Here is a 12,854-nt window from a genome sequence, read left to right as displayed (position 1 = left end):
GAGGTATATCTTAAAAAGTTCAGAACTGTGCAGCAAGGACCTTCAGACCTACACACAGCTTCTCTGATGTTGTGAGTAGTCCGAGAACCACATTTAGATCTTGGTTGAGAGGCGTTCATATTTAGGATGTTTTATCTTGGTACCTGGTAATATATGGGAGATAAGATGCTTTGGAGTGATTTTCGGAAATGTCACCAAAATCACCAACTTTAGGAGAGTTTTGAGGCTTGGTACTTTGGAGTAGAAAGACATGCATACCCAAATTGTACTTGTGAATGTGTACTTTCTGAAATTATATGGTTTTCTGGGGTGAATGTACTTTTTTGTAGCTTTACCCCTCATAAAATGCTGTAAATGTGTTACTTTTGCAGTATCTGAAATGATAGATCATATACGGTCTCTTCATCTTGGGGCCCCCACATGCCACATACTTAGCTAAACCAAAACACATTAGGCATCATTGTTCAATGGACCCCATGTGTTTATATTTAGGTTTTTTTTATCTTGTGCCTAATGATACAAGGGAGATTTTTGAGGTTGTAAGGAGTCTGAGAACTGCATTTAGATCTTGGTTGAGAGGCATTCATATTTAGTTTTTGCCAATATAATGAATTTAGTAAGGGCTTCTGATTTCTTTCCGGAGCAGAGCAATATCAGAACACTTCTCCATTTTACTTCTGCAAGTGAAAAAAAGAAATGTAAATTTCTAGCTCCTGTAGTTTATCGAGTTATTTCAAGCATGATCACTTTTAACTGCACTTTTTTAAACCCAGGATTCAATGAAGCACAAGACAATCTTAAATAACAGAAGCACATATTTTTATTAGTGGACAGCTTCCGATACACAGAACATATGTGATATTATTTCAGAAATTACGGTTATTCGGCTCCCAGCTGTGTAAAATTAAATTTGCAAAAAATAGTTGTAAAGAGCTGTGTTAAATATTGCATGGTGTGTGTAATTTTACACAATTTGCCGCCATTATTTTACACTCTTTCTGGCGGAAGTCACTCTAAGAAAAACACACCGAAGCCTGGCATTGCGTGGTGTATTATCCAACAGTTTTTTTTACACAGCATAATAAAAATGCCCCTCATTGTCATTACTGATAAGTAAATAATGTCTGAAATGACTTTCTCTTCAAGCCAATCATGATAAAAGTAAAGCTAACTTAAGTTAAAGGAGAACTAAACCCCCTGTTAATCAAAAAACCACCCTTCCGTCCTTTGGCCCCCCTCACTGCTTTCTCCCTCCTTAGTAACTCAGTGGAAAAAAAGTGTCCCTGTCGTGTACCATGGCATATTCATGCAGAGTAGAGCAGCGGAGCTCTCTGGCGCCATCTTCTGTATCTTCGGATACTCTACTTTTCCTTCGGCAATCTTTGGAGCTTTCCATGCATGCGCAGTAGGCATGAACACCAGAATGGTCCCAACTGGGCATGCGCGGAAAATCTCTGTGTCAGCGCTCACTTCCGCAAGACACCAGAAGATAGCACCGGAGAGCTCCGCTGCTCTACTCTGCAAGAATATGCCATGGTACATGACAGGGACACATTTTCCACTGAGTTACTAAGGAGGGAGAAAGCAGTAATGGGGGCCAATGGGTGGAAGGGAATGGGGATTTTTGTTTAACGGGGGGGTTTAGTTCTCCTTTAAAATTAACACAGGAAGCCTATTTATCAAAATTTGAAATATCACAAAGAATGTCTATTAATTAAAATATTGTATATAAAAAGCATGAACGAATAAAAATGCTGAACAAATCCAAAAAAAATACAAAACCTTGAAATACTCAATTACCAACAAAAGAAAAAACAGAAAACATCTAAAAGTTGAAAGCAAAGAAAGATTTTATAATTTACAAAGCACAGCTCCCACTGACTTCTATATGACATTGCCAGCTTTTAGATGGAGAAGTTCTGTATTCGTTTTTAGGGCTAAAAAGTTTAATTAGGGGAACGAATAAATATGAATGACAGTAAATTGGTCCCTCAGTTGATCATAAATAAGCCTATTCTTAGCAACTTTCACCTGGTCTTCATGATATATTTTGTAATGTATCCATTTTGTATGGATTTTTCAATAGCACTTGCTATTCTGCATCTTTCCATACTGCAAATAATTATGTTATTACATAGGAACCCTTATCCTGTAACACTTTATCCAGAAAGGGCAAACATTTTTAAAAATGATTTCCTTTTTCTTCATAAAACAGTAACCCGTATTTGATCATAACTAAACTGAATCCATACTAGTGGAAAAATATACTAATTAGGTTTATTTAATTTTTTAATTGTATTGAAATTATTTATGGTCTGTTGATCCAAATTACAGAAAGACCCCTTATCTGAGAAAACCCAAGATTCCAAGCATTCCAGATAATAGAAACTATACTGTGTAATTGTTGGGGATTATCTTTATTCATTTACTTGTCATTATTCATTTGGATTTAAGTTTAAAAGCTCTGTGAAGATAAACAGGAGGGAGGAAGTTATGATAAATTGAGTAAATGTGCAATGTGCAAGGTCTGCTGCTTGGACATGGTCTTTGAAGTATGTCAGAATTGTTTATTTACAAGTGCCCCCTGATCTCTCCCTGCCTCGACTGATAGATGAAAATCCCAAGTACATGCTGGTTGGGGCGGGGGGGGGGGTGTGAAGCAGATAGAGGTGGGTTTGCGGGCGGCTGCTAAAGGAGGGCCCTGAAATTGGCCGGTCTGGATGAAGGGCCCAGAGCATACCCCCCCCCCAATCTGACACGGTTCACCTAAATATGAAAAAGGTTTTATTTATCAAATACTGCTTTATCCATTAAAACAACGTGAAAATGTGCCCTGGAAATGTGTGAACTTTTTGACTTCTTAATTTGTGGCCGTTTTGCTCACTTACAAACTTGGTTGTTTATTATCAAAGGGGGTTTTAAAACACTGAAGTGCTTATTGATTTAACTAGTAAAATAGTCACTGGAGATGTTTTACAAAGCTTTTCATGATAATTGCACTTATAAATTCCATGTTTGATTTGATAAGGATGATTGCAAATAGATGCAGGCATTTTAGGCATGGTGGCTACCACAATTCTGCAACAATCAAATATTAATATCCTGAAAGCTCTACCTTGTTCTTGAAAGCTTCAGTTTATAATGTAAGTCTAACCCCCCATATGTAGTAAAAGGTACTGTTTGCCCAGTAGCAGTAACCCATATCAACCAATAAGATATCTGCTTTTAAACAGGTGACCAGTAAATGATAACTGCTGATTGGTTGTAATGGGTTAATGCTCCTGGGCAAACTAACAGGGAAATGTAATAAAATTTGCAAAGAGCAAAACGTTGTGAATAAAAATTCACCTGTCGCAATGTAGTATTCTTTGTTAGGCTTTTATTGCTTTGTGGATCTTAATTGCGTATTGCGAACCTTTAACATCTGCTCTGGAGTTTCGTTTTGTCACAAAAAATGGTTTGCGATTGCAAAATTTTATTACATACACTGCGAACATTCGCAAAAGCAATTTGGTCGCAAACTTTGCGAGGAAGTCTTTGAGGTCTTTAATCAGTCAAAAATGCTGCAAACATTGACGGTAACATTCGTAAAGGTGATTGCAAACTTTTTTAGCGCTAACGAAACATATTACATTCCCCCATTAGTGTCTTATATTACATAACACCCTAAAAGTTAATTCAGTATCTTGCAAAAGAGAATTTGTTATTGTTATCTTGCATGTAAATTATTTTCCCAGCTCTATTATAGAAAAAGGAATGACATATGTGTAATTATTTGATAGCAGATTCAGATCTAATTCATAAAGATATATTCATGCATCTCTGTCAAGTCTGTGGTCCATGATGCATAATATAGACGGAAAGGTGATAATGTTAGCATTAAAGGGGTTGTTCATCTTCAAACACTTTTTTCAGTTCAGTTGGTTTCACATAGTTCACCAGAAATAACCACTTTCCCCAATTACTTTCTATTTGTGACTGTGTTTCTACTACTGAAGTGTAAAGTTTCATTTTGCACCATCTAAAGCAGCTCTGGGAGGGGGGAGTCACCCACTCTTTTGCTGTTCTAAATTGATATTTAGTTAATATGTTTATCTTTAGCCCTGCTGAGCAGAATCTCTGAGTTTTATTAAAGTGGACCTGTCACCCAGACACAAACATCTGTATAATAAAAGTCCTTTTCAAATTAAACATGAAATCCCATTTCTATTTTTTATTAAAGCATTCATAGCTGTTGTAAACTCATTTAAAAATCTCAGCTGTCAATTAAATATTGTCTGCCCCTTCTCTATGCCTTAGGCCAGTGATCCCCAACCAGTAGCTCGTGAGCAACATGTTGCTCCCCAACTCCTTGGATGTTGCTCCCAGTGGTCTCAAGCAGGTGCTTATTTTTGAATTCCAGGCTTGGAGACAAGTTTTGGTTGTGTAAAAACCAGGTGTACTTTCAAACAGAGCCTCCTGTAGGCTGTCAGTCCACATAGGTCTACCAATAGCCAATCACAGCCCTTATTTGGCACCACCCAGGAACATTTTTCATGCTTGTGTTGCTCCTCAACTCTTTTTACATCTGAATGTTGTTCATGGGTGAAAAAGGTTGGGGACCCCTGCCTTAGGCAATTACTTTCACTTTCTATTCACTGCTCTCCACACATTCCCCTGTTCTCTTCACTGTTTAATTATGTAGCCAGGGCATGGGGATGGATATCGGGTCCCCCATTCCGGTGCACAAACAAGATTGTGAGATAATGCAAGGTTTGCCTTAAAGGCAGCTGGGAAATTGACAAAATGTCTAGCCCCATGTCAGATTTCAAAATTGAATATAAAAAAATCTGTTTGCTCTTTTGAGAAATGGATTTCAGTGCAGAATTCTGCTGGAGTAGCACTATTAACTGATGTGTTTTGAAAAAAACATGTTTTCCGATGACAGGATCCCTTTAATAACAGTGTCTACAAAATGTCTCCTGCCTGCTTACTAAAATTATTAATTCCCAGACTGAAGGCAACAAGATTCAAATAGTTTATATAGTGTAATTAAAGTTAATTTTGCTTGACTAATGTGATAAAATAGGATTTGGAATGATTTTTTTGGGTGACGGGTCCCCTTTAAAGGCAGCTGTTAGAATTGATACAATAGTTGCTAATATTCCACAGATATTGCTGAGAAATGTATCAACTAATTGTAGCAAATAAATGTAGCAAATGTTAACAGTTCTGAATGCCCCTGGATAACTAAGCTGCCAGACTGAAACACTAGAGACAAGAACATTAAAATTAAATTCAGGTAAAACGGTACAAAAAAAAAAAAAACAAAAAAAAGATGGAAAGGAATTGAAAAAAGTATTTGTTTTCAGTGAACAATCTGAAAACAAAAAGTGTTTGAAAGGTGAACAACCCCATTTAATAAAGACATACATTGTTCTTTACAATAGTTATATTTCTTTATAGCATATCTAAAGGAGCATGTGGTTTATCATATCCTGATGAGTTGTTGGGACATCTGGCTTCACTTAAGGGTGTATTTTCTGTCATATTGATTGTTTCTGAGTCCAAAGGTGTTTCATCATTACCACTGTCTGTGTGGAAATAACTGCTACCTTTAAGTTCCTCAATACTTCTAGCATCATAGTCACTTGTGCCTCTAGGTTCTTGGCCATTGTCAGATATCTGATTATTTCCTGTTCCTGTAAAAGAGGTCCTGTATCCAGGTTCATCAGTTTGCCTGGTGTCAGAGGTATCCAGCAATGGGTTTACAGGAGACTCTGCTTCGAAGACTGCTTCCAAGTCAGTGTTTGTTCCTTCAGGATTTATGGAAAGAGGATCACACCTTGTTTCCTGTTGGGTGTTCATTGAGCCACGGACTATTCCTGCAAAAGAAGTCTGCAAAAAGCAAGTATAACATTTAAGAATACTGACAGTGAGTGAAGGTAAAGTAGCATTACAGATTATGTTGCCATGTTGAATCCATCCAGAAAATTCCTATGTGGGTTAAAAATGATGCTCACATTCAGACAAATGTCCAAATATGAACAGCCCTTGCCATTAAACATATTTACCAAATGACTGTGGTTTTTGAAATGAAGCATTAATTATCATTGAAACTGTTCTTTACCATTGTGAGAGTGGACCCTGCCCATTGAATGACTTAGAAAGAAGTTTAGGCATGCAGTGCTACTGTGCTTGCGCATTGCTTTTAAAATTCATTTGCAGGAACATTTTAGGTTTCTTAATCGCTTGCCCCTGGCAGGCAAAGAAAAAACAGCCAGGAGCATTTTTTACACTAAAATAAAGCGATCTACTGCAAAATATGTTTAATATGTTCACCATTTAGTTAACTTTCAGTATGTTATAGAATGGCCAGTTCTTTAGATGGTCTTCATTGTTTATAGTTTTTGAATTATTTAGCTTTACCATCTGACTCTTTCCATCTGTCAAATGGGGGTCACTGACCTTTCTTATTCACCTACCAGCTTCTCATTCAAACCACAGCTTAGTTGCTAGGTTAATTTGAACCCTAGCAAGCACATCCCAGTAGAAAGTGGAAAGCTGCTGAACAAAAAGTGAAAAAACAAAAAACAAAAAAAAATGAAGACCAAATGCAAATTGTCTTGGAATATTACTCTCTACATCAGGGGTGTCCAAACTTTTTACAAAGAGGGCCAGATTTGGTGAAAATGTGTGGGGTCCGACCATTCAGCCTGACATGCTGGATCCCAGACAAAATTAAATGTGAAGCCAATATAGAGACTGGGACTGAACCAGCAGCAGCTGTAACACAACGACAAGTACCAGTCTAAAGCAGTGCAACTACAATTCCCAGCATTCCCAATTGGCCAGACACGCAGCAGCAGGGACAGTGTACTGATATATGTTGCCATAGTTTTATGGGATCTCTCTGTACAGACAATGAGCAAACTTAGGGGGCTGTTCCTGCTGAATTGTGCTTAGTACAGGGGAATACCTATGCTGCCATAGTTTTATGGTATCTCTCTGTACAGACTATGAGCAAACTTGGGGGCTGTAACTGCAGAATTTAGTCCATGCCCACTATGGTAGAAATATTAAATATATTGATAGCTAAACATTTCTTTTAGCTGTAGCTAAAGCACAAATCTCATATATTTGTGCACAGTAGCAACATGCAAGGTTACTGCAGAATTATAAGAAGCCTCCCCTGCTAATGGGACACGAGGCTGCCTCATTGACAGCTACAAAAAGCGCAGTGCTGGCTGCCCATGCAAGGCTACAATATGCTGAATACAAATCCCAACAAGTCCATGGGCTGGACAAGCTAGTAGCTGTAATTCGACACCAGCCACACAGAAGACTGTGATTCTCTCAATTAACTGCCCGAAAGAACAAGTACATAAACTAAAACTTTGAGCTAGAGAGTTAACATAGACAATTGTGTTCCTAACTGGATACAAAGAGTGATCTAATACACCATGTGGCTGCTACTTGGTACCCGGCTAAAAATGCAGGCAGTGGAACGTGTGCAGGAATACGGGACACGTACACCTTTCAGGACATATGAGGAAGGGGAGAAGGAAAATATAGCTCGTAACCGAGTGCAAAGCACAAGGGGAAGCAAACGCACCGAACCACAGCACCAATAGCAGCGGAAGGACACTAGGGCATAGGATTGAAGCAGGGATGGCCAACCTGCGAGCCTGACAGCTGTTAAAACTATTCCCCTTAAAAGTGCTCAAACTCAGGTATCGTTATCTCTCCACGGATTAAGCCGGCGCCTTCTCCTCAGTCAGCGATGGCTGCTCGGCAGCGTTATCCCAACACAAGTCACCTCCCACCTGCTTCACGACACCAGTGCTCTTTGGTATCCCCAGCAGTGCCAAGGCAGACGCCAGGGCACCTGCAAGGTGAAAAAGCAGCACGCAGGTTTGTCAGCTCGTTCAGCTTCTTCCCAAAGATTCACTTGCACCCCCACCGGACAAATGGCCTGTTCCTGTCAGCATCATCCTCCCTCTGCTTTCTCTCATTGGGTAGCCGTTCTATGCACTGTGCGCTTTGCACACATTGGTGGGAGTCTGGGAGTGGAGGATGGTGCGTCACCCATCTATTGGACCAGGCCTCTAAAACCAGGTGGGCCCTAGGCAAGTACCTAGGGCGCCTTGTAGGTAATCCGGCCCTGGCTGCGGGCCAATTAAAAATGGATCGCGGGCCGTAGTTTGGACACCCCTGCTCAACATCAATGCTGTCCAACTTGTGGCCCCCTTGTATGGTCTAGGTATTGTTTACAACTCAAATTCTGACAGTAATCCCCTGCACTGTTCACACCTGTAATTAGGGATGCACCGAATCCAGGATTAGGTTCGGGATTCGGCCTTTTTCAGCAGGATTCGGATTCGGCCGAATCCTCGAGCCTCACCAAACCGAATCTGAATTTGCATATGTAAATTAGGGGTGGGTAGGGAAATCACATGACTTTTCAGCACAAAAGAAGAATTTTTTCCACTTTTTCCTTTCCTGCCCCTAATTTGCATATGCAAATTAGGATTCGGTTCAGTATTCTGACGAATCTTTCACCAAGGATGCTGCCGAATCCCAAATAGTGGATTCGGTTCAGTATTCTGCTGAATCTTTCACCAAGGATGCTGCCGAATCCCAAATTGTGTATTCGGTGCATCCCTACCTGTAATGGCCCTGTATTGTTCACACCTGTAATGGCCCTGTATTGTTCACACCCAGACTGAAAGTGCCCACACTGTTCACACTTCAGAAAAATTGCTGGAAGAGCACCAGCATTGTGTCACTGTATGTAGCATAGTATGAACTTAAAGTGTGTCAAGAGTCACCCTGGACACCCGCTGCACCTTTGGTGGGGAAGCCCGCTGCAGTGATCTTGTTTCTCCTCTTGCTGGAGAGCACTTCTGGGTTTTGGTGTGGCGCGAACAACATGACATCATCGCAGTGGCACAAACTTTAAATATTTAATGGGGCTTTGAACACAAACTCATCCCTGATCCCTGCCTGTCTGACCTTGCTCGAACTCTGCCCAAACCGTCCTAGCCTGTCTGACCTAGCTTGAACTCTGCCCGCACCAACCTGGCCTATGCTTTTTGTCTATTCCTTGATCTAAAACCTTGATAACCACCGTGGCCCTTTGCCAGTCCAGAACTCTTGCTTGGCTCCTCTCTTATTAAGACCTGGCGGCATCCGATTAGCGGAGGGCTCCTCCCAAAAGTGAAAGGCGGCTGTTAAAGGCAGAAGCAAGAGCCGAGACAGGGAGCCTAGCACCTGTTCTGGATCTAGGGAGCCGATCGTGATAGAGGTCCTGATAAGTTTCTCCATCTCCTACTGTATTCTTCCTGCCCAATATTATGTGTGTGTGTGCCACACTCTGCATGCCCTAGGCTCCTTGTGTGTGCCATACTCTGCATGCTTTATGCTCCGTGTGTCAACTGGTTTGAAGGACAAGGAAATTAAAATCACTGGGTCCCAATTTGTTATGCATTCCTCAGTAACTTTAGTTGGCTTAACCTATAGGGCAGATTTCTGTCTGAAAGGAGAAACTGTCAATATTGTGGAACTGCGTTATCACCATTCCCAGGTTTTACTGCTGTTTTTAGTGGAAAATGTTGTTAGCGCTCTTTTTTCGCAAATCATGCTGCAACTTAAAACGAGTGTAATGTTCACGTTATGAGGAACCTTGCACAGTGATGGGTACACTCAAATGCACCAAGGATCCCTGTGGATTCCGGTGTTCATAGACGCCCATTTGGGGCCCTGGGTTTTCTGCTGTGGAAACCAACAATGAAAAGTGCAAGTGCAAGAACAAGTCCGTAAAGAGGTACCGGCAAGGATTTAGAGGAGACGTGATCGAGAATCAGGCAATAGGTTCAAGGCAGGCGGCAGGAATCGAAGTCAAAGGTCAGGCAGGAGTCAAAAACCAGGATATCAAAGTCAGAATATACGCTTGGGCACTAACAAAATGGTGGACTGGGCTTTTAAAGATGAATTGGCGCCAAAGATTCGAATTCATAGCCCATAGTCACATCACGACGCTCAGCGCCACAACACAAGCGTCAGAAAGCCCCGAACCCGGAAGTGAGAGCCTGTGCACCAGAACAGGCAGAGAGGCGCTCCGGGAGGTAAGAGAAGAAGCAGATCTCCCAGTAACCCCCCTTCAAGAGTACCCTCCGGGGACTCCCATAACTTGTGATGAAATTTTCTGTGAAAAGCTTTGACCAAACAAGGAGCATGGGTATCGGAGGCTTTTACCCAAGACCTTTCCTCAGGCCCAAACCCCTTCCAGTGCACCAAATATTGAATATTGAAACTCTTGATGATCACTGAGAAAAAAGGGAGCAGGAGGCAGTGGATCACAGGAAAAGATGTTTGTCACCAGAGGTTTGATCAAAGATACACGGAAAGAGTTTGAAATGTTCATATTAGGAGGGAGATCCAACTTGACAAATACAGGATTAATGATCTCCTAGAATAGTAGTCATCTTGGACGATTTAGGCAATTTCACAATGAAATCCATGGTAATCTCTAGCCAGGGTTGGTCAGGTATAGGCAAAGGTTGAAGAAGACCACAAAGTGAGGAACGAGGAATCTTCTGAACAGGCCGAAACAAAAAGCTTGACATCTTTAAAGGCCACCAACAGTATCTAGACACAAACTCGTGCATCTTCTTAATCCCAGGATGACCAGAAATCTTAGATGAATGAGCCCACTTGAGAACTTGAGGAACCATTTGTTGAGGAATAAAAATCTTCCCAGACGGACATTCGAAAGGAGAATCCAGAGAGGAACATTCAGACAAGCAAAAAGAAGTAGGAGCCACTATAAACTCAGAGGGAATAATAGGACAGGGTGGGGAGGGAAAAGCCTCCTTTTCCATGAGACATCTGGATAGGGCATCCTCCTTCATATTCTTGAAACCCGGTAGATAAGAAATTAGGAAATTGAACCTGGAAAAGAAAAGGGCCCACCGAACATGACGAGGATTGAGCCTTCTGGCAGAAGAAATATATTCTAGATTCTTGTGATCTGTCAGAATGGTAATAGGTTGATTAGCACCCTCCAACAAGTGACACCATTCCTCAAGAGCGTGTTTTACTGCCAATAATCCGTGGTTGCCCACATTATAATTTCTTTCTGCTGGAGAAAGTCTGTGAGAAAAGTAAGCACAAGGGTGAAGAGTTCCTTGGAAGTACACTCTCTGGGAGAGAACGGCACCTACGCCCACCTCGGAGGCATCAACCTCTAAAATAAATTGATGAGCCGGATCAGGATGAATGAGAATAGGAGCCGAACTGAACAATTGTTTGAGCCTACAGAAAGCCTTTTGTGCTTCAAGAGTCCATGAAGCCTTGTATGTTTTTTTTCGCGAGAGCTGTAATGGGAGCCACTATCTGAGAGAAGTTCTTTATGAACGTACAATAAAAACTGGCAAACCCCAAAAATCGCTGTATGGCTTTCAAGCCAGTAGGAACTGGCCAGTTCAGAACAGCAGAGACCTTGACTGGGTCCATCTCAAAGCCTGAAGAAATAATATATCCCAAAAAGGAAATACTGGTCTTGTGGAATTCACACTTCTCAAGTTTGGCATAGAGACAATTATCTCTTAATCTGACCAAAACCTGTTTTACTTGGGCAACATGATCTGAAAATGAAGAAGAGTAAACCACGAACAACATCATTGATTAGATCTTGAAAAACAGTGGGGGCATTGTATAGGCCAAGGGGCATGACCAAATATTCATAGTGGCCATCCCGGGTGGCTATTTTCCATTCATCCCCCTGGCGGATACGTAACAAGTTGTAGGCTCCCCTTAAGTCTAGTAAAGACTTTGGCTCCTCTTAACCTATCAAAAAGTTCCGTAATAAGTGGAAGGGGGTACCGCTTCTTCTTATTCAACGCACGATAGTCAATACACGGTCTGAGACTGCCATCTTTTTTCTGCACAAAAAAGAAACAGGCTCCAGCGGGTGAAGTAGACTTCCTGATGAAGGCTATGGATAAATTCTCCAAAATGTAATCCTTCATGGCTAGTGTTTTAGGCACAGATAGAGGTTATGTTCTTCCCCTAGGAGGAATAGCACCAGGTAACAAATCAACAGGACAATTGTAAACCCGATAAGGAGGTAGAATCTCAGCATTTTTCCGTGAAGACATCCGTGAAGTCTTTGTACACATCTGGAAGAAGACTACCGGTTGAGGACACTGAAGAAGCAGAGACTGGAATGATGGAGGTAAAAATACAATGAGCGTCAGAACGAGCTCCAATCGGTGAGTTCTCCAGTAGACCAATCAAAAGAGGGATAATGTAACCAGAGCCAGGGGAAACCCAAAATTATGGGATTTTCAAGACACTGAATGATCAGAAAGGAAGTCTCCTCTTCGTGGAGACTGCTGATTTGGATGAGAACTGGAGTGGTAGCTGAAGTAAGGACTCCTGGAGAGATTGGTCGACTATCTACAGCACGAGCAGAAAGTGGGACCAGATCTGATCCAGAATCAACAAAGGCTTGGCAGGAAAAGGTGCCAGACAGGGTTGAGAGGGAAATAGGGAGAGACAGCCGAGACTAAGAAACATTTGGGAGTGCACAAATCTTGCCTAGGGAAGACTCCCGCGTCACACCTAGGCTGGAGCATTTCCCTGGCGCTGAGGTCTAGTTTGACAAGACCTAATGAAATGCCCACTGAGACCGCAGAAAATACAAAAGTCCTTCCGCTCTCCTATGTGTTCTTTCTTTGGCAGTCAAGTGCGTAGCTTCAATTTGCATAGGTTTGTCCAGAACTGGTGGTGTGGGAACCACATTAGGAGGAAACTCAGATCGAACTTGAGTTAAGACTTCTCTCTCATTCGGGAATCTATCTTGACAATGA

General features: G+C 41.5%; 1 protein-coding gene across 1 annotated transcript in view; it reads right to left on the bottom strand.

Annotated features, from left to right (window-relative positions):
- Positions 1–5,075: 5,075 nt before the first annotated feature.
- Positions 5,076–12,854, bottom strand: part of LOC108717881 (interferon gamma receptor 1) — a 75,598-nt gene continuing 67,819 nt past the window's right edge. The window contains exon 8 of the mRNA XM_018265300.2: positions 5,076–5,877. Coding sequence (XP_018120789.1) covers positions 5,440–5,877 — 438 coding nt within the window. The 3' untranslated portion in view covers positions 5,076–5,439. The remainder of the gene's footprint in view (positions 5,878–12,854) is intronic.

This window comes from Xenopus laevis, chromosome 5S (genome assembly GCF_017654675.1).
Source record: "Xenopus laevis strain J_2021 chromosome 5S, Xenopus_laevis_v10.1, whole genome shotgun sequence".
In the NCBI taxonomy this organism is placed as follows: Eukaryota; Metazoa; Chordata; class Amphibia; order Anura; family Pipidae; genus Xenopus; species Xenopus laevis.
Note: the sequence above shows the minus strand (reverse complement) of the source record. Positions and strands in the feature narration are given on the sequence as shown.